General features: G+C 38.9%; 2 protein-coding genes across 4 annotated transcripts in view; both read left to right on the forward strand.

Annotated features, from left to right (window-relative positions):
• Exoc4 (exocyst complex component 4) overlaps window positions 1-22,896 on the forward strand; it is a 739,210-nt gene that overhangs the window by 169,972 nt on the left and 546,342 nt on the right. The gene's annotated exons all lie outside the window — the stretch shown is intronic.
• On the forward strand, window positions 21,971-22,894 carry LOC126505203 (proteasomal ubiquitin receptor ADRM1-like; the record flags this gene model as incomplete). The annotated part of the gene is made up of 1 exon (XM_050147989.1): window positions 21,971-22,894. A coding segment is annotated over exon 1 (909 nt), but the record flags the coding sequence as incomplete, so codon positions are not given.

Consider the following 22,896-nt stretch of genomic DNA (forward strand, 5'->3'; position numbering starts at 1 on the left):
AGTTATACATAAACTTAGTGCTCAGAAATTTGCAGGATTTAGAAATCAGGAACCTTTGACACAATAGTTGGGTCTTGAAGACTTATTTAACATAATTTTCTAGCCTATTTAGGTGGTTTCTACATCAGTATCTTATCTGTGTCTTAGTCACTGTTCTATTGCTGTGAAGAGACTCTGTTGGCGGAGGCTTCTTGTTTGTTTCCTGGTCACCCAGACCCCAAATAATCACACAGAAACTATATTATCTGCAATACTGTTTGACCAATTGCTTAAGCATATTGCTAATTAGCTCTTATATCTTAAATTAACCCATTTCTATTAATCTGTGCATCGTCACGTGATGTAGGTGGGTCTCTATCTGTTGTTTATTGGTTAATAAAGAAACTGCCTTGGCCCTTGATAGGACAGAAGATTAGGTAGGCGGAGAACAGAATGCTGGGAGGAAGTGAGGCAGTCGCCATGCCTCTCCTCTATGGTCAGACGAGATGAAGCTCCCGCCTAAGATGGACATACACTAGAATCTTCCTGCTAAGACACCACCTCATGGTGCTACACAGATTATTAGAAATGGGTTAGTCAAGTTATGAGAGTTAGCCAAGAAGAGGCTAGAGCTAATGGGTCAAAAAGTGTTTAAAAGAATACAATTTGTGTGTTGTTATTTTGGGGCATAAGCTTGCTAGGCGGCCGGGAGCTAGGTGGCAGGAATTCATCCCACAGCTCCTTCTACAGTCACGTGGTTGTGGCCTACCGATAAGTTTCCATGCTGCCTTTGTCTCCTACAGTGGCTCCAAGACTTCTTGACTCCCCCTATTCTCTCTTCCTCTAACTGCTTGGGAGTCCCGCCTTGCTCTGTTCTGCCAAGCCTCTGGCTGAAACAGCTTTATTCATTAACCAATAAAATCAACACATAGACAGAAGGACTTTCCATGAATATGGCAACTCTCATAAAAGAAAACACTTAGTTTTGGGCTTGCTTGCCATTTTAGAGGGTTAGTCCATTATCATCTTGGTGGGAAGCATGGCAGCCATGAAGGCAGGCATGGTGTATCTTGACCCATAGATAGCACACACAGAGATACTAGCCTGGCATGGGGTTTTAAAATCTCAGAGTCCACCCTTAGTGGCACATTTCCTCTAACAAGGCCACATCTCCTATTCCCTTTAATTGTCTCAAACACTTCTATTCCTAAGCATTCAAATATATGAGCCTATGAGGACCATTCTTATTCAAACCACTACAGTGGTTGAGCTAGTTGCTGTTTGTTCTACAAAAATTATTGGCAATTCTTGTGTATATTTGGTTGTGAGTATACTTGGACTCCATGTTATTTTCATAAGATTTCTTGCAGTGAATTTTATATGTAGTTCTACATTTTTGTGTTTTATCATTTTTCTTATTTTTCTCCTTAAAAGGTACATTATGAAGATATTGAGATAGCTGTAGCTTAAATACTTTATTTGTAATGAGTCAAAACCTGACTGCAGGTGGATTTATGCCCTGGGAAAGCTGGAGGAGCCGGAAGAGATGACTACAGAATGAGTATTAAGGTGATTTACAGTTTGAGTTGGAAAGACACCAATAGAGGAGTAGTAGGGAGGCTAATGACTCAATCAGTGCAATAGTATTGAAACAACGGAGTCTGATGCTACTAGGGAAAGAATTGACAGAAACATGTCTTTTCATGTTGTGTGGTAATCAATGATCTTTGCCATGGACCTAAAATAATAAACGAAGTATAAAACCTCTTTGCAATAGTAATCTGGACATTATTTAGAATATTTCTCTGGGTAATCCTCTGTTTTCTGTTTCTGTAAAACATTTCCTTTCTTTTGTTAAGTTAATTTATTTTATTGTGTATTAGGACCAGTATTTTCTGCAATTTTTAAATATTTTGAAATTAAAAAATTAAGATGTGATTTACCGTCAATAAAATCTATCACTTTAAAAGATAGTATTATCTCTATATATTTTAACATGCTCACAAAGTTGTACAATCAACACTTTCTAAAACCAAAATGTGTATCTCATCCAGAAAGTAAGCTGTCAATCACCATCATCAGTGTCTCCCATTCCTTTTTCCTCAACCTGTGGCAACCACCGATTTCCTTTCTTGTTCATGGATCCATCTTTTCTGGACAGTTTGTGTAACTGAAGTTGTTCATTACCTGGCTGTTGTGTCATGTTCTTTCCCATAGTATAATGTTTTTAAGGGTTATCGTCTCATAGCTTATCTCAGCATCAGTGTTCTTACTGCATCTTATATTTTCCTTTTTATTAGTTCTTTGAGAATTTTATACATTGGTTTTTGATCATATTCACCTCTACCCCAACTCCCCCATATTCCTTACCAATTCAAATTGATACCCTCTCTTAATTTTTTTTAACCATTAAATACAGTTTGTTTTGCACATATACTCTTGTATGTACGACCTTCACTGGAGAGTATTCTGCATTAGAGCCGGCACCATTTATAAATGACTTTTTCTCCCAGTATTTTTTTAGTGGTCAGTGCCAGCTTGAATTTTTCCATCATCTGTGGCTCCATTAAATGGTATTTTCAGCAATTATGGGCTCACTACCACATTGCCAAGGATAACCAAGAGCATTGGCTTTAACCTATAATTTTTGTGGGGAGGGTGGACCTATGGGATCACTATAGTCAACAACTATAAAGGAAGTAACTCTCTCTTTTTTCTTTTGCTATTGTATGGTGTCTAGTAGGTACCTTGTTTCCCTGATAAAGGTCACTCCATTTAAACTCTTTATATGTGCTTAACTTACTCTTCTATATGCATTTGCTCATTTATTTAGTGTGTGTGCTTGTGTGCACACATGCACATTATGTCTGTCATGGCACATAAGGTCAGAGGACAACTTGTAGGAATTGGTTCTTTCGTTCAACTCTGGGTTCTGGGTGTTAAGTTCAGGTTGTCAGCCTTGTTGGTGAGTGGTCTTCCCTACTGAACCTTCTGGACCTCTGTATTTAACCTTTTGAAGAAACTGTTTCTGAAATTAGCCCTACCATTTTCACATTCTTTCCATTTTGAGCATGTTGTTTGAAATTGGGTGGACATACTGCAGAAAAATTAAATTTCTAACCAGTTTCTTTGGACATCATGCATGGTCGAATGAATTATTATGCAAACTTTGGAAGGCCATAGAATTTTAAAGCTGAGGGGTTTTGATGGGTTTGTCCTCCTATTGTAATAAAGGTCTGTGGGGTTTTGTTCATTTTGTTTACTACTGTATCTACTCTGTATGGAGCAGTTCTGTAAATAGTAAGTGCTAAGTACACGTTTCTCAATGACTGCATCTAATCACCTTGATCACTCTGTCCTACCTTCTTTATAAGCAGAAATAATGCCTGGAGAACAGAGGTGACTTCCTGAAAGTCACTCAGGTACTAAAGGGGAAAGCAAAGTTTAGCATTATGCTCCTGATTTTCTTGCAGTTTTCAGTCAATGCCATTCTCAAATTCCCTTCTCTTCCTGTGCACAATGGTCTTTGTTGACCTGTACAGGATTTCCTGGTTGTTTATAAGCTCTGATTTCAGGGCTTATTGACATTTAATGAGTGTTTTTGTTCTTGTGAAGTCATTTACATGTTTTCCACTGAGTCCAGAAACATAAAAGGAGAGAAACATTTAAAAAACTGTGTTTTATCTAAGAAAGATACATTACAGTTGCCTATCAATAAATAACCTCCAGAGCTGCCAAGATTATTAGATTGTAGAACACAATAAATTTGTGCCTCCCTTGTGAGTTACTTGTTTTAAAAAGTTCTCAACTCATTATCTGAAAGAAAGGCATGTTAATCTGAGTTTGTTCTATAGTAGTATTTGTTCCTAATTACCCTGTGGAGAGAGGAATCCATTTTAGCAGGCTCTTTTCCATACTCTGTTCTTCCAGAATAATATATGTATAAATTAGCTGTAGCATAGTCTAAGTGCACACCACTTATTCCATGTGGAAGCAGTGTACTTGGAACCATATTTGCATGTTAAAGTGGAGTTATATGCTTGAAGGATAAGTTTCTAGACTGGATGTGTGAAGGAGGAGGGTCTTCTGTCTATCTGTTGCTTTCATTGGTTAATTAATAAAGAAACTGCTTGGCCTGATAGGTCAGAACATAGGTAGGCAGGGAAGACAGAACAGAATTCTGCAGGAAAGAAAGCTGAGTCAGGCAGATGCCATAGCTCTCCTCTCTGAGATGGATGCAGATTAAGATCTTTCCTGGTAAGCCACCACCACCTTGTGGTGCTACACAGATTATTAGAAATGGGTTAATCAAGATGTGAGAATTGCTAGAGCTAATGGGCCAAAGCAGTGTTTAAAAGAATACAATTTGTGTGTTGTTATTTCCGGGGCTAAGCTAACCATGCGGGAGCCAGACGGGAGGAAGCAGGCCTGCTCGACTCATCACTACAGATATGCAGTGAAGTTGAGATTTCGCTGTGTAAAGGCCGTGGTGGAAATCTGGAGCCATGGAGGACAAGAGGCACATATTTCAGTTATTTTTTTAATAACGATTTCATTAAGTATGGAAAGACATGGGCATTCCACTCACTTTAGTTAAAATTCATTTAACTTTTGACTAGTCTGTAATATCTGTTTCAGAGTAACAGGCTTCAAAGTTCCCCAAATTCTTGTTATATTTTTCCAAATTTGTGGATACATTTTAAAGAGGATCATAAATCTGTTTTTATTGTAATTGTATTCTTCATCTATTCCATCCATGTAATGCATAGGTTGAATGTGGGAGAATATACAAGAGTTATTCTTTTTCTTAAGGTATGAAATCAAGCACCATTGTACAGTTAGCATGGTGGTATAAGGGAAAGGAATTCTCACAAGCTTTTATTTAGATTCATATTCAAAAGCTGCCCCTATGATTACTTTTCTACATCATAGATGAGGGCACATTCCCCTCTTTGTAAAATGTGAGTAAAAATTCTTTCTACTTCTTGGCAGTTCTGGCGCGTTTCTATATGGGACACAGCAGATATTCAGTAGTTGGAAGGGAACTGTGAGCCCAGAGACTTCATTTGAAATCTCACACACATACACACACACTTGTGTCTAATAGGATTTAACTGGTTATGTGGTTGACAGCTTAACTCTTAAATGTTTGTTGATAGAGTATTTAAACTTTATTATAAATGTTTGTTTTTAGTTGCTGTAACTCTGATTGTCTCTGCTTTCTGCTGTCTGAGCTGTCTGTGTTCTTCCAGTTTCTGCTAATGTCACAACTATTGCTTAATACATCCAAGTTGGAAACCTTGTCACAATCATTCTTCTCATTTCTTTGTAATTTTGCTCTCTAGTGTTTTTTCTATGGAAAGCTAATATTGCATAAAATATTATTGATGCTGTTATTAGGTAGACAGCTTAGGAAATACATGGACCCAAACACTAGTTTATCTAATCACGCTGATCACTGTTTCTGTAATTAATTGTCCTTTATTTGTCAGCATGTTTCTTACTTAGAAATTAAACATAGTTATAATTTTACAGTTACTTTTCTTATTTAATGTCTATTTTCTAATGGTTTCTTAAATGACAAACTTATATAGACTGGTCTTTTTTTTCCCCCATTAACCAAGGTGTAGTAAAGATGGAATTCCTTAGAATAACATTATCATTAGGATATGAGGTGTGAACCACTAGTCTCCCCTCTAGCTCTGTATCTAAGATTGTAGTATATTCAGCAGATATTCATTTTTAACTTAGCTCATCATATCTCTTCCATCTTCCATGGAAGCATTGTAAGTCTTTGCTCCTGATATTGGGTTTGGACATGTGACTTCCCATGACCAATGAATGACCTGTTAACAGATTTGCCATAGCAAAACGCTAGATCTGTGTTTATGCTTTGGACTTGGCCTTTTCTAGTTCTATCAGTTGTCATGAGTTAGCATGCTCTTTAGTAGCTTCTAATTGATGGAGATGAATGACCAATGCTGGCTTTGATCTGTAGCTTTGCACTAACTCTAAGTGAGCTCACCTACAGCCGAATCCTAGAGTATTCATGATCCTGAGTATTTATGATCAAGATTGTTTGCTGCTGAGTTGTAGGGAAGTTTTTACTCAATATTGTTGTGACTGTATCTAAGAGATCCAAGAGGATGCTGTTTTAAAGGCTTTTTCTGGGCACTGATTTTAGAGCATTGGCTTTCCATGTAGAATCATAACTTTACCATTTCATAGCACCAGCCTGTCACAGAACCAGCATCAAAATAGGCGCTATTTAGGGATGGAAATCTGTCACAAGGCTGCAAACAGTACAGATCTGGAAGAAGGTTTTGGTTGATATTGGCTGTTTTCCCAAATCTGCTTGTTCTTGAAAATTGTTTTTAGGGGATTATGGTAGTGGCTTCCTCTTTTTGTTCGATCAAATAATTGTATTTTCTTAGTTGTAAAAAGGGAAGTGAATCCACAGTCTCTTTAATTATGGAAAGAGCCTATTAAAATTCCATTTTGTTTTTAGAAGTAAACATATAAAGGAAGCTGGAGGAGGCCAAGTACCTTTTTAAAATAATGATTGTCTTGGGCTAATTTCTTCTCTATGCCTTCAGCATCATTAGATGCCAACCCTACTGTGTGGTCTCATTTGCAATCAAAACTGATTGGAAAGGAAAGGCTGGGGTGCCAGAGACCTCCCTAAAGCAAAGGGCTCAGAAACCTGGCCAATGTTTAGCCTGTTTACTCTCAGCAGTACTTCTATTTATTTTCCCTCAAGTTGGGGTGGCTGATGGGAGTGGAACAGGGACAGTATTTCTGTGGGTATTATAATACAGCCTTCAAAAGAGACTACTGAAAAAGAGAAAAAGATACTTTGTGAAAGCTGGAGCTTTTCGTAGTATTTTTCTTCTTGCATATATAATCTTGATCTTTCCCTTTGCTCTGAGCTCCCCCCTCTGGCATTCACAGCATATTTTCTTTTCTGTATTTGCAAACCTCAGTGCTTTCCCACCAAGTCATTTTGCAAATGCTCTACACTGTACATTGACACTAGGCGTGCTTTTGTTTTCTGGAGAATGAGGTAGAATAGACTGGGGAGGCAGAGGAACAGCCTGCAACATTACTAACTTTGAATCAGTGCAGGATAAAGTAAAAAACCCAATCCACCATTTATATTGCTTAAAAATATTTTGAGCTTGATAATCATTTTTTCTGTCCTTGTGTGCCAAGTCTCTTGTGAGATCATGGACAGATTCATCTGGTTCTTTGCTTTTGTAATTAATTCTTTATCATTATCCTGCTATGTCATATACTCTTTCTCCTCTCTGTCTCTTCTCTCCTCTTTCTCTCTCTTTCTTTGTTTCTCAGTGTATTCATCTCTGTCTGTCTCTGTGTGTATTACATTTCTGCTATGTCATATTTTCTTTTAAAAGAAAATTAGCAACACCCAGGGTTTTGTTTCTGTTTGTGTTTTTCTTTAAAAGTAGTGTTTTAAGATTCTGATTTTCAGTGTAACTTAAATTTCCAGAACACAGAATCTTTGAAGTGAAAACAATGGAAAGTTGTGTGCTGTGTATTTTTCTAGTTTGATTACTTTGTCAAACTTTATTCAGATTTTTCTTTTTTATATTTATTACTTTATTGAAGATAAACTTTTTTCCAAACAGTATATTCTGATCGCTCATTTCCCCTACTTCAGCTTCTTCCAGATCCTCCCTACACCCTACCCATCCAACTCCATGCCTCTTTCTCTCTCTATTTAGAAAACAAACAGGCAAATAGAAAGAAAAAACAATCAAACCAGCATGAAAAACAAACAAAGAAAAACCTAAAGAAATATAGACAGCCACGTGTGCGCGCGCACACACGCACACACAAAACAATAAAAAATTCAGAAACCTGTTTTTTTATTTGAAAAAACTTCCACCTCCTCCCAGCCTCATATTTCCCTCCCCCTCCCCTTCCTCCTCCCCCTACACTTCTCCCCCTCCCCTACTCCTTTCCCCCTCCCTTTCCAGTCTGAAGAGCAGTCTTCCCTGCCCTGTGGGCAGTCCAAGGTCCTTCCCCCTCCATCCAGGTCTAGGAAGGTGAGCATCCAAATAGGCTAGGCTCCCACAAAGCCAGTTCATGCAGTAGGATCAAAACCCAGTGCCATTGTCCTTGGCTTCTCAGCAGCCCTCATTGTCTGCCATGTTCAGGTAGTCCGTTTTTAATCCCATGCTTATTCAGTCCCAGTCCAGCTGGCCTTGGTGAGCTCCCAATAGATCAGCCCCACTCTCTCAGTGAGTGGGTGCACCACTCACGGTCCTGACTTCCTTGCTCATGTTCTCCCTCCTTCTGCTCCTCATTGGGACCTTGGGAGCTCAGTCCGGTGCTCCAATGTGGGTCTCTGTCTCTATCTCCATCCATCGCCAGATGAAGGTTCTATGGTGATATGCAAGATAGTCATCAGTATGGCTATAGGATAGGGTCATTTCAGGTTCCCTCTCTTCAGCTGCCCAAGGAACTAACTGGGGACATCTCCCTGGACACCTGGGAGTCCCTCTAGAGTAAAGTCTCTTGCCAACCCTAAGATGGCTCCCTTAATTAGGATACATACTTCCCTGCTCCCATATTCACCCTTTTTTTTTATCCCAACCATCCTATTCCCCCAAGTTCCCCCATCCCCCCCTTCTCACTTTTCTCTCCCATTTCCTCTTACCCCATCCCACCCCACCCCAGAAACCTTTTTAATGATTGATGTGTATTATCTTAAACTTGGTAGTGATGCTTCTGTTGAACTTTATCCACATTTTCTTTGTGAGTTGTTTTATACTAGATCAGAGGCTCCTCTTCATTCATGGAGACTTGCATAGTTTCCCTTACTCAGAACTACCTCCAGTCTTTCATTTCTTTTCAGCTGATTCTGTCTGCTTCTCATGCCATCTGTCTATTTTTTTCCTCCTATGCTGTTTGGCTGTTGGCCATTCTATCTAACTCCTTATGTTTATCTTAGGAGTTTTTTAAGTTTTTAAATTGCTCAACTACTGGGATGCAAATTGCAAAGATAGAGAATGAAGGTGTTTAGCACCGAGTGAAGATGTGATCAGAAAACACTCCATAGTATCAAATACATAAGTTGCTCTCCATGGACTATAGACCATATTTAAATTTGCCCTCAATATGTTCTTTGATTCCTATTATTCTGAATGATCCAGGCTCTTATATAAATTATTACCTAGCATCAGGAGAACTCATTTAAAAACCTTTATTATAAGGTCCTGTATTTTAGTCCTTTCTGCTTGTATTTGAATTAGTTAAATCTTGGATATTCAATGGACATTCATTTCTAGGAAACAATACTCCATCATCTTATTAATTTCCAGAACTGTCTGGGTTACACATATAGTTACTGTACTCCCTTTATAATGCTATCTCATTTTTGTTGAGTGGATAAGTAAATGAGTGTATTTTTAATTTTCCTGTTGCAGTGATTAAATATCCTAAGAAATCCAAATTAAGCGGAAAGGGTTTATTTTGACTCATAGGTTTGGGTATAGTTCATCGTGGCAGCAGGAGCTTGAGACAGCGGTTCATAATTACATCCATTGTCAGGAAGCAAAGGGAGATGAATGCTGGTACTGAGTTTGGGACTCTAGTTCATGGAATGGTACCATCCATAGTAGGGTGATATTCCCAATTCCTCTACTCTAGATAGTCTTTCACAAGCAGTTGAAGCTTTTCTCCTAGACAATTCTAGATTGTACCAAGTTGAAAGGTTTAACCCTCACAGTGAACAGTGATGGGTTTAACACTGAAGCATGTGTCACCCACCCTCGTTCTTTATTCTTACATCGAATGATTTTTTATTGATTTTTTTACTACCCATGTTAGATATTATGGAACATAAGAATTACATTAGTAGTGATCATTGTTATTAATTATTATTGCATTTAGCCTCTAGAATTAACCCAGGGAAGTGATTCAAGACAAGAGATTGCTATTCTTGTGTCACTCATTGTGTTTATTCTTATTTCTTCAAGATAGGGTGTCATTACAGTGCATAGCCTGGCCCTGCTTGTAATTTCCCCGTCCTAACCTCTCGGATACTGGGATTATGGGTATATACCACTGCAGTAGGCATCTGGGTTATTTTTAAAAGAGGTTTGCCCCTCGTCCCCAGCATCTGTACAAATTGACTGGGGATGTCAATTTTGCCATGTCTTAGACCTTCATTGTACTCATTTTTTGTCTGGTGTCTGTCATCAACCATTTATCCACATGAGCCTTGGCCTCTTAATGAGAAGATTCTGGAATATGATTCAAGATGTGTTTTTTAGGCCCAAGCTGTTATTATTTACACAAATGATGTTATAGATGTCCTATCCCCTTCCTTTACATGAGTCATGCATATGTATATGGCTTTTAGTTTGGTTTGTTTGGTATGTGCTTATTAATGCATACTATGCATTATATAGTGAAACACACTATGATCTGTTAAAAAATGAAATTCCCCTCACATATTGAAAATTTTCATGTAGTAATTGTTTTAATGTATGTTTTTATTACTTCAGAACTGCTTATGCTCTTTTCACCCCTAACGTAATATCAACCTCCTGGCAGCATAGGCCTCCATATAAATTTGTCTGTTCACACTATTTATATATTGGGGATAAATTAATACCAAGTATTTGAGTGTTTTGAATGTGAATGGATTGTGTTTGAATGTGAGATGCCTTACTACTTTATTCAGCCAAATAATCTTCATGGTAAAGGTGCCTTTTAGAATTATGTCTATGTCTTTAACTTTGCATGTTCTCTAAATACTCAGTAATTTATTTCAAAACAAAATCCTAAAAAGATTTTTTCATATTTATATTATGGATTGTGTATTGTACCTTTTTGGAATCTTAAAAAAGTATCTCAAATATTCTTTGTTCTTGAAGTTTTTGTTTTAATTTATTTTTAAATTATCAGATGTATATGTACTTTTCCTTTGCCATTATGTTATTAGGAAAGAAAAAAAATTGCCATGTGGTGCATTTTTCTTTCTGCGGAGAGGACATGGAGAGATTTGGTAGCATTCCCGTTGCAGCTCATAGTGTTTTCTCATATTTCCTCTGGGAGCAAATATTGCTTGCTCCAGCTCTGCTGAAGAGTGTAAGAAGATTGCTTCTAGGCTCATGGAACTCACAATCTGGGTGAGAGTGTCACTGATTTCACTACTAAAATCCAACATTTCTCTTTTAGCCATGCTAAGACTGATAGACTCTTTCATTATTTTTCCCTCTTCTCAGATTTTCTGTTTTCCCATTTCCTGTTATATTTCCATAATGAGTTTAAATGAGCCCATAAGTGTGTGAGTTGAATTCTCTTGAGAGGCTCAGCTTCCCAGCCAGGCCTACTGATTGGTGTGAGTTCAGTTTTGTCAAGTGTTCCACATCTGCTTTTTGTCAGTCGCTATTTTTGCAAAGTCTTCATTCTCTCTAATTATACAAATATGTCTTCTTCATTTTTCTTGTCAAAGACAAATTAAAAAGAATTAGTTTCTGAGTTAGTTTAGTCTTCATTAATTCTGTGCCCTACTCTGTTTTTAGCAGCATTTTTCTTTTCCTAGTCTTCCCCCCACTCCTTGATAATTTTAAAAGCTTGTCTCCTCATGTCTGCCTTACTTGAGTAGCATGAATTAATTTGCTACCTCTGACTCTTTTCTCTAAGTTATAGCTGACTGTGAGAAGATACTTTTTCACTTTTCTCTTATTTAGTTCAGATCTCTTTGTCTGCGATATTTGAAGAGTCATTTGTGAAACTACATTAGGTGTTTCTTGTTCATTATCATTTGCCCCAAGAGGAATTTAATCCTACATGTGTTAATTATTTAATTATCCTAATGATGTCTCATATGGTACCCTGGACTCTTGCATAGTGATGAAATTATCCTTCATCCCAGGGCTTTCAGAGTTCTTGATTCTTTAATGTTTGGGCATTTATATTTAAATGCTTTTTACATTTACATAGTTTATAGCTAACTTTCTGTGTTTGTCCTCCCCTCCCCACTATTTAGGTTTTATTTCTTTCCCATTTCCCTGGTTGCTTATGTTTCTATTTTTATTTGTGATATTTACACCTTTCTTGTGTACAGTGTAGTGCTTTTTGCTAATGTGCTCTGGTTTTCAAATTTTAATAATGGCCATGAGAATCATCTGGAATGTTCGAAGTCCCGGTTCTTGGGTTCTAGCTTCAGAGATTCATTTGGTTAGTCAACAGCCTTGAAAGCTTCATGTTAGCCCAAGATGTTGGATGATTATGGAACCAATCGCACCATTGTATATTGCTACTGCCTGCTCTTTTGCCTTCTTTCTTGTATACTCTTTTGTAAATCCTTTTATAATAGTGCTATCTGTAAGATATCGTGTTAGTTACTCAGAATATCACATTGTGCAAAGTGTTTAGGGTTTAGGTCTTGCAGAAATTCCTAGCACATTGAGTTATTTCTTCATGTCTTCAGCTCAAAAAATACTTTTACTTCTTGGCTAGTACTGAGAAAGTAACAACATTATTATTTTTATTAATATTTTTCTATGGTGCTGATGATCCATAAAAGCTGGCATTGGGGCCCTCGACTTTGGAGTGTGGTTCTCATCTCCCATCTTTGTGTGCTTCATTTGTAAGATGAGCACAATTTGACTATACCACACATAGTGAGCTTAAGCTGCCACCTCTATCCCCAAGGCCTTAATATCAAGTTTGGAGGAAATCTACCATAATTAATGATTCCTAATATATTAGCTCCATCACAACTTCAGGTAGGTGAAGATGTAAAACAATGTGCATTGTGTGATTTATGAAACTCAGTGCATACATTTGTGTTTATGTTCTATTTATGAGTCTGTAGTACCACACAGAGCTGCTTTCTGCGACCTGGGGAAAAAAGCCAATCTTACTACTCTTGTAGTCATGTAGTCATGAAAGAGTCTCTGTCTCTGTCTCTCTCTCTTTCTCCCCCTCTCCCTCTCACTATGTCTCCCTCTCCCATTTGTACTTGTGTTGTGGCCAGAGAATTATATAGGTTATCTTCGTCACTTGTTCTCCATATTGGGCTTTTAGATAGGTTCCCTTATTGAAATGAGAAACCTACTTACTGACTAAGCTGGTGAGGCCCCCATGAATCAATTTTCTCTAATCTCAAATTCTGGGGTTAAATGTATTACCCTGATGTTCTGTTTTTATGTGGGTCTTGAAGATTCAAACCTCAGATTTCTATACTTGTACAGCAAGCACTATACCTACTGAGTCTCATCCCAGGTTCTAGTTAGGATTTATAAAATGATGAGAAAAAAAAACCTGAGATTCTGAAAGCTAGAATATCATTCTCTCAGACCCCATAGCCCTTCTTATATTTTCCCTGGAAGCCCCCAACTACTGAATCATGGCATGTGTATAATGGTTCACACCAGCAATGTTCCCAGTGGGACCATAAATCATTGGAACTCTTCTTCATCTATTACTGTATTCAGACATCTTTGAGAAACCAAATATGTGTTAGTACAGTTCTTATGAATCATAGCCTCATTGTATGTTTCCTTTTCATTATTCTCACTTAAAAGTACTTTAAAAAACAAGTTAAGTGATCAAATGGCATAATCACTTGCTGATACTCCTTAATACCACTACATGCTTGTTTGCTATTTCCAAACCAGAGTGGGTTACTTCAGCTATGTTTTTAACTTTCCATTGATCATAGCCTGTGTTGAAATATGAGCGGCGGGGCTGCGTCCCCAACACCCCAGCTGCTTGCTAGCTCATGCCTGAAATAACAATACACAAACTGTATTCATTTAAGAACTGCTTGGCCCATGAACTCTAGCCCTTACAGGCTAATTCTCGCACCTGGACTAGCCCATTTCTAATGATGTGTGTAAGCACCCCAAGGTGCGCTTACCGGGAAGATTCTAGCCTCTGTCCATCCTGGGAGAGTTGAGCATGGCGTCTCTGCTCCAGCAGAGCTGTCGGGTCACTCCAGGAGCAGAGCAGAGTCTGACCTCACTTCCTCTTCCTCCTGTTTCCTCCTCCCATCTATCTTTTAACCTATCAGGGCCAAGGAGTTCCTTTATTGCTTAACCAATGAAATCAACAGATTGATATATGACACTCCCACATCAAGCCTGTACGAACTTGAAGTTCTTTTATTTCTCTTCATACTTCCATCCAATTTTGTTGGAGAGAGCATAGCTTATCTAGATAGCAAAAGGAAAGCCGTACTGTCAACTCTACACTTAGGCATACCATTATTCTTCCCACTGGTTTCCATTTCCTTCTTCTTCAAGCACTTTTTTTATCTTTCTTATTTTGCTGATTTTTATTGAACTCTACATTTTTCTCTGCCCGCCCCCCCCAGCCTCTCTCCTCCCCTTCAGCCCTCCCCCAAGGTCCCCGTGTTCCCAATTTACTTAGGAGATCCTGTCTTTTTCTACTTCCCATGTAGATTAGATCTATGTTTGTCTCTCTTAGTGTCCTCATTGTTGTCTAAGTTCTTTGGGGTTGTGATTGTAGACTGGTTTTCTTTGCTTTATGTTTAAAAACCACCTATGAGTGAGTACATGTGATAATTGTCCTTCTGTGTCTGGGTTACCTCACTCAAAATGTTTTTTAGCTCCATCCATTTTCCTGCAAAATTCAAGATGTCATTATTTTTTCAGTTCTGTAGTACTCCATTGTGTAAATGTACCACATTTTCCTTGTCCATTCATTGGTTGAGGGGCATTTAGGTTGTTTCCAGGTTCTGGCTATAACAAATAATGCTTCTATGAACATAGGTGAGCACATGTCCTTGTGACAGGATTGAGCATCCTTTGGATATATACCCCAAAGTGGTATTACTGGGTCTTGAGGAAGGTTATTTCCTAATTTTCTGAGACATCATCACACTGACATCCAAAGAGGCTGTACCAGCTTCCATTCCGACCAGCAATGCAGAAGTGTTCCCCTTTCCCCACAACCTCTCCAGCATAAATTGTCATCAGTGTTTTTGATCTTGGCCATTCTTACAGGTGTAAGATGGAATCTCAGAGTTGTTTTGAGTTGAATTCTCTGATGACTAAGGATGTTGAACATCCTTAAGTGTTCCTTAAGTGCCTTTCAGCCATTTTAGATTCCTCTGTTGAGAGTTCTCTGTCTAGGTCTGTACTTCTTCTTTATTTTTTTTTTATTGGATTATGTGTTATTTTGATGACCAATTTCTTTAGTTCTTTGTTTTTGTTTATTTTGGAGATTAGACCTCTGTCTAATGTGGGGTTAGAAAAGATCTTTTCCCATCCTGTAGGCTGTTGAAAACAATAGTCTTGTTGGTCATGTTCTTTGCTTTAGAGAAGCTTTTCCATTTCAGGAGGTGCCAGATTCACATCCAGACCCTCAGCTTTCTCTGACTCTGGTTCACTTGCTCAGTAGTTATTTCCCTGTACCTGTTCTTGTTGAGTTCGCTGTCTCCAGTCTGCTCTGGACCAGGTCGCTGGCTCAATCCTGGTATTCTAGTGCCCTGGGACTGGATTGGCTTCAGGCTCCTGTTCCTGTGGAGCTTGCTTCCTCAGGCCCACTCAGGCTTAGGTAGCTGGTTCAGTCCCACTTTTGTGGATTTTATTGCTTCAATCCTGTTCCAGGCGTAGGTGGAGATCATTACTTCATGCCTACTTTGGCTTAGGTTACTCTTCAAGCACTTTAACCTTGGAATGAACTTGTCATGCTACAGCTGGCTATCAATGTTCATGATGTATATTGCATTTCTACTGGGAGATTTTGGCTGAAATCTTATATCAGAAAAGTTATAACATTAACAGCTGGTTGTAAATGCCAAATAAATGGTATGGATATAAACATTAGAGGTTTTAAAAGGAAAAGTCTTTAAGTTTTTAGAAAATGCTTCAAAATAAGAGTGGTTTTTGCATTCAGGGAAGCAAATCAATTCTGAAGAAGGTGCATTAGAATAGGTTGTGTTAAGAAAGATTATACTGGGGAATGGGAAGATATCACATGGCCAGAAGGCAAAGCTTGCATGAATGCAAGAAAATCTGTTTTAGACTTATGGAGGATTCAGAAACCCCACCTAAGGTTATTTTCAGTTTTATGTTTGAAAGAGTAAGGTTTTCCAACATCTTGAAGAACAGTGGGGCTATCCTTGATTAATGTTGCTAAATCTTTATCCATGTAGTATGCATGTTTTTGTGTGTGCAAGTGCCAATTCTACATGCCCACTGACTCTCGTTCTTGAGACTGGATCCTTGAGCAGAGTTGGGAGAGAAGGGTATGTTGTTGACCAAATTCTCTTCCAGAGTATTCATAGACAGCTGTGTGAAAGGAAAGAAATTTGATCCTATGTCTCTATTCATTACTGAGGATTGATCACTGACAAAGCATGTCATATCTCTGGGGAAACATTGAAAGTTGTGTTGTTTTGTGTGTGTTTTGCATTTCTTTCAATGTCTGTTGTTTTTATTCATTGCATAAACTTTTCCTGGAATATATTATACTCTGGGGAGTTCAATGTTATAAAACTTTAGTGTTGTGTTTTAAAGAGCTTCCACTAATAGACAGTATGACACGTAAATAGTGATAGCAAGTCTTGCCTGATGATGTCATTGGGCCAAAGAGCCAGGGAAACAGGATGAAGGATGCAGCAGTTTAGTGGATGTGATGAAGTGATCAGCAGACACTTCAGAGGTCTGTTATTTATGACTATTTGCAGAAGAAAAGAATCTAGAAGAGAAAGGGATTTATTTATAATCCAGTAGAATGGATCATTAAAAAAGTGAGTGGGAGGGGAGGAAGTAGATGGATTTTGACTGTAGAAGAAGATAATTTGTAAATTAAAAAAAAACCCTGAGTAATCAGGTTGTGTTACTGAAGGGAATGTGCCAAAATTTGTAACAACAACAATAGCAATAAGAAAAAAAGATGGCTTTATTTAAATCCGTTGGAGTTTGAGGAGTTTGGGAATCTAGTAGGGGTTAATAATGTCAACCTAAAACTTGCCCTTGACCAAAAAGGAAATTATCTGTTTCTTTTTCTGTTGCTGTGATAAAACATAGATGAAAAAGAACTTGGGGGAGCAAAGGGCTTATTTATTTAGGCTTACAGGTTATGATTATATTCAAGGGAAGCCAAGTTAAGAATTTAAGGCAGGACTCTTGAGGAAGGAACTGAACCAGAGATTACAGAGGGAGACAGTTTTAATGGCTGGGTTTTTGTTTGTTTGTTTGTTTTGTTATATATATATATATCCCAGGACCACCTTCCCAGGGATTACCCCAGCTATAGTGGGATGGGCCCTGCCGCATCAACCATTTATCAAGAAGTGCCCCACAGACACAACTTGGTAGAAGCAATTCTTGAAGGGTCCTTCTTCCCAGGTAACTTCAGTTTGTGTCAAGTTAACTAAACCAAAGAAAAGAATAAGCATACCACCACCAACAAACCCAGATCACCAATAAGACCCGTAGTGGTAATGCTGTCTGGGGTACAGAATACCTGTCTGTGGGGCTCCAGGGTTTGCCAAGGGATGCATTGAGAAGCGAGGACTGAGACTTAAGCCCATTTAGACTTTACAGGTGCAGTAGACTCAAATTTTGTGCTTTATTTTTGTGTTTTCCTGGATATCAGGCATAGATGTAGCTGTGGAGTCTTTCCTAGCACCTGGGCTATATGTAGAAGTAAAGTATTAGTTTTCAGCTGCGGGCTGGAGAACCTAGAGAGGTGATGAACCGTAGGCTAATGAATAATAAAAACAAGCCTGGTAGTACAATTTTTATATGTTGCACAAAGTGTGAAAATTTTACATCTTTGTTCATCAGAGAGCAGCTGAATAGCCTTAGATGAAACCAGAAACCAGACCTAAAAGGTAAAGCTTGATATGTGAAATGCATTGTAATTTCCCTATGTGACACTTCCTCTCTAGAGTCACTTAGTAGAATATAGAATCCAGTGGATCCATTCTCTGACCAACTTTTTGTTTTCGTTGCTCTGTAGATCACACTTTCTTCTCATTCTGTCCATGGTGGTATCAGTGGATGGTATGAATGACCTTTAGTAAAGCTTACTCATTTTCTTGGCTTTATAAAAGATCAAGATTAGTTGTAGTACCTGTAGGGTAAACGATCCAAGGAAAGAACACCCTGACACTGCCTTGCCCCTAGACCAGGACCAAGAAACAGAATCCAACAATCTGTGATCTTTCATATAGATCAGGCCTCAGAATTCCAAAAGTCCCTGAGCCTGACCCGGAGTCTAACCTTATAGAGTCCCACCACTTCATCACCCAGCTCTACAGTGCTTATTTGACTAGAAAGCGACCTACCACTTTGTAATCCAGTTTAAAAAATATAAATTAAAAATGAATAGTTAGAAGGAGATACACTGCTTGACTATGTGTGGAGACCCAAAAACGTGAGCCTATTTCCACCTTGTCTGAAGGTCAGAGAGGTTTCACCTTGCTCAGAGTTGCTGACAGTAATTCTTTGAAGTATTCTTAATACAGGTCCAGTCACAGAATTCAGGCCAGAGAAGAATTTATTAAAATCTAATGAATCATATAGTTTAGTATGAGATTTAAATATGTGAAAAAATTATTTCTCAATTTCTGAAGGAAACCCACAACTTAATTACAATTTATATTTTCTACGTTACTTTTTTAGAGAAAGAGAAAAAAATAATGCACTTTTCATTTACTAAGTCTGAAATGCTTTACCAAATGTGTTTAAAATAGTTGAGCCACTCTTAGTAAGTGGTAGAAAGAATGATACTGGTGTTGTCTAAAATACATTGGTCGTGATTTAGCTTCTAGGCAAGGGAACCAGGAAGAGATGCAGCTCAAGGGCTGTTGTGGAGTCCTGTGTGTCCTAGGTCTGCACAGTGTGCCTATGCACATTCCAGCCCGCTTGATTAATAACACTGGGCCTGAGGAAAGTCTTCAGTGAATCAAGATTCACTGAATGTTTCATATTTTCCTTATTCATTTTTTTTTTTTTTGATTTTTGGAGACAGGGTTTCTCTGTAGCTTTTTTGGTTCCTGTTCTGGAACTAGCTCTTCTAGATCCGCCTGCCTCTGCCTCCCAAGTGCTGGGATTAAAGGTGTGCGCCACCACCGCCCAGCTTTATTTTCCTTATTCTTATAGTTGGAAATTCTACTCCTTCTTGTGAGCCTCAAGTATTTATCCCCTATAACAAGTAGAATTGTATTGCTAACATCTGAAACTGGTGCCTCTGGCCATAGCTCCACAGATCTTTTTCACATTCAGTCAGAATAAAGTGGGACCATACTGGGTTAAGGTGAGTTGCCCTGAATTTAGGTGGAATCTGGTTTAATGATTCTTGTCTTTTAAGAAGATGGGAATTTGATTATTAAGACTTGGAACACATAAGAAGAATGCCACTTTCCAGCAGAGGAGGAATGTGAAATAGTATTTCCATAGGCCAAGCATTGTTGGTAACCCCCACAATAGGGCAATTCAAAGACCAGGCCTCCCCAAGAGAGCCAGAGACCATGGAATAGTCAAGGAGCCTTCATTCCCCAGACCACAGAAATCATGGCCCCACAGATACTTTGATTTTAGCCTCAGCTTCTAGAACTGAGAGGCTATGTTTCTGTCTTAATCCACTCAGTGGACTTCATTATGCCTATTGGAGGAGTCTTATAGACTGCCTCAATCATGGACTTTTGTTTTCTGGTCTCTAAATGTGAAGACTTATGTTGTTTCTAAAGAACACTCTTTTCCTTTAAAAACCTCTATAGACATTGTTTCAGAGTTTTCTGCCATTTAGTGTTATAGAAACTATGCAACTCTTCAGATTTTTGGTTTGTTTTTTTTTTTAAATAAGGTCTTTATTCTGCTCCTTTTCCCACTTCTGCTCTGTGAGAATATGTTCCTACCTAAGGGTCATTTATTGGCCCGACTACTCTAGTACCAATTGCTGTAAACTCTTCTGTTTTGTTCTCAATGTTTTCCCTCCAATAAAGAACATTTTCTCATTCTCATTCATATTCTCTGTCCCTTTTCCTCCTCCCTCTTCTTTTCTTTTTGTTTGCTTTGTGTAATTTTGAGGCTAAAATCCCATTCTCATTATTTTCCTATTTATCATCTATTCTCAGTCATTCCAGTCTTGTTATTGTGAGTCCCATGTTCCTTGAAAAGCATGTCTGAAATTTTTTTGTGCCTCTGACTTTATTTTATGTGATATCAATTATTACTAACCTTGTGCCTTTATTTTTGATTTTGTTACAACATTTTTGTTTTCCTGGCATGTTTTTTTAACTTTCCCTGGTTCCTTTAATCTTATATCAATGGCTTTCTTTCAGCCAGTTTTCCCTTGAAAGATTTCTTTTACTGTTGCAAGAAGCCATTTGTTTTATGTGCTTCTATGGCTGTCAGGATGTACTGAGAACTTCTTGATTTTAGTTTGTTGTAGTGCCCCCACTCCCCAGTTTTTTTCTTGTTTATTCTGCTTTACAGGATAACAACTCTATCCAGACCCATTGTTTGCCCACTGTTGGAATACAAGGAATGTTTCTTAGCCTATTGCCTCAATATCCAGGTGATAATTAAATAAATTATTTTATGAGTTTTGCTGTTGGAAATTACTTTTATGAGTATACAGAGAAAAACCTGAGTATTCAAATAAAAATCAGTTTTCATGATTGCTCTTTTTTTATCTATGATATTTTACAAAAGGTGATTGTATTGTCAATTCTTTCTTTTGTACCTTCTGATTTCAAGTAACTTCTTTAGTTTGAAGTTCTGTTCTAATGGACATGGGACAATTTATATTTGCATGAGGAGAAAAATACACTGGGAGGGCTAATAGCATCAGCGTGGTCCTGAGTGTTGTTCAGCATTGCTTCTTTGGGGTATAGAAAAATAAGGGGAGAGGCTTTCTGTACCTTTTCTACATAACAGGTGGCTTTCCCTTGGAACAGCATCATTATATCATTATGTGAAGTTTTAAGTCTGTTCTTTCAGCCTCGGACTTAGTGGGGATTCATTAAACAATCTGGCAGTAGCTGTGTTTGGATCTAGATTTTGGCATTGTGAGTTGTTTTTATGTCTTTTTTATTTTATAAGTCTTTTAATGGGTGGGGTGTGTGTGTGAGATTGTGGGGGTACTACTCATTAGAATATATCTTAACATTTAAACTTCTCTCCTTTCTACTTGTAGATTGCCTATTAAGTTTTAAATTAGAGGAATATTATCTTTTCTTTATCTACAAGTGGGATTTAAAAATTAAATATATATGGTAAACATGGGCCAACATATTTAGGAAGCCAGAAATTTTTCTAATCTTTTTTTGTATAATGTAAGAGAAAATATTCTTGAATGATTTTCTCTATTTCATGGGCTCATGATTTTTAACATTTTCACTTTTCTATTTATATATTTCTTACACCTTCATTCCTAGAATGGAAATGTATATGGGTATTTTGCTTGCATGTGTATCTGTGTACCTTGTGAGTGCCTGGCACCCATAAAAGCCAGAAAAGTCCATCATATTTCCTGTAGCTGGAGTCACAGATGGTTGTGAGCCATCAAATGGGTCCTGGGAATCAAGCCTGTATCTTCTGGAAGAGCAGCCAGTGTTCTTAACTGCTGGAATATTTTTCTAGTTGGTGGACATGATTTATTTAAATATCCTGGGGCAGATAAAGACTTTTAAGGAAGGTTAGAAATTTCAGTGTTCGAATGGTTACTTAGCTCTGATTTGAGTATTAGTCCCACTTTAAAAAAAATCAGATAGGAGTTTAGACTCATCATCTGAATGACTTTCTGGGAACAGATTAAATGGTCCTCTGATGCTGATGTCATGTCTGTTCTGTAAGATTTCCAGCATGTTGCTAATTTCCAGTTTTCTGTTAGTGTGGCCTTGCTCAGTTTATAACTCATTGGTGGATGGAAAGAGTTAAGTTATTTTGAGTAAAATGACAACAGTGCAGTATGACAGATACAAAGATATACTGTTTTTCGATTACCTTTCTTAATTAAAATTTTTAATGGGTTAAAAAACATGCGACTGGCCGAGAAGGAAGAGCGATCCCGGACGGCGCCCCTAAGGCCGAGTGTGAGCACAGCCAGGATGACGACTTCAGGCGCTCTGTTCCCAAGCCTGGTGCCCGGCTCTCGGGGATCCTCCACCAAGTATCTGGTGGAGTTCCGGGCAGGAAAAATGTCATTAAAAGGAACTACGGTCACCCCAGATAAACGGAAAGGGCTCGTGTACATCCAGCAGACGGACGACTCCCTCATTCACTTCTGTTGGAAAGACAGGACCTCTGGGACCGTGGAGGATGACTTGATCATCTTTCCCGATGACTGTGAGTTCAAGCGGGTACCTCAGTGCCCCAGCGGGAGGGTCTACGTGCTCAAGTTTAAGGCGGGGTCCAAGAGGCTCTTCTTTTGGATGCAGGAGCCCACGACTGACCAAGATGAAGAGCATTGTCGGAAAGTCAATGAGTGTCTGAACAACCCCCCCATGCCTGGAGCACTGGGTGCAAGTGGGAGTGGTGGCCACGAGCTCTCGGCACTGGGCGGTGAGGGTGGCCTGCAGAGCCTGTTGGGGAACATGAGTCATAGCCAGCTCATGCAGCTCATCGGACCAGCCGGCCTTGGAGGACTGGGTGGGCTTGGAGCCCTCACTGGACCAGGCCTGGCCAGCTTGCTGGGGAGCAGCGGGCCTCCGGCAAGCAGCTCTTCGTCCAGCTCCCGGAGCCAGTCGGCAGCCGTCACCCCATCCTCCACCACCTCTTCCGCTCGCGCCACCCCAGCCCCTTCTGCCCCAGCAGCTGCCTCGGCGACCAGCCCAAGCCCCGCACCCAGCTCAGGTAATGGAACCAGCACAGCAGCCAGCCCGACCCAGCCCATCCAGCTGAGCGACCTCCAGAGCTTTCTGGCCACCATGAATGTGCCCGCAGGGCCAGG

The sequence above is a fragment of the Alexandromys fortis genome, unplaced genomic scaffold (assembly GCF_014885135.2).
Source record: "Alexandromys fortis isolate MF-2015 unplaced genomic scaffold, M_Fortis_MF-2015_v1.1 scaffold_57, whole genome shotgun sequence".
NCBI lineage: Eukaryota > Metazoa > Chordata > Mammalia > Rodentia > Cricetidae > Alexandromys > Alexandromys fortis.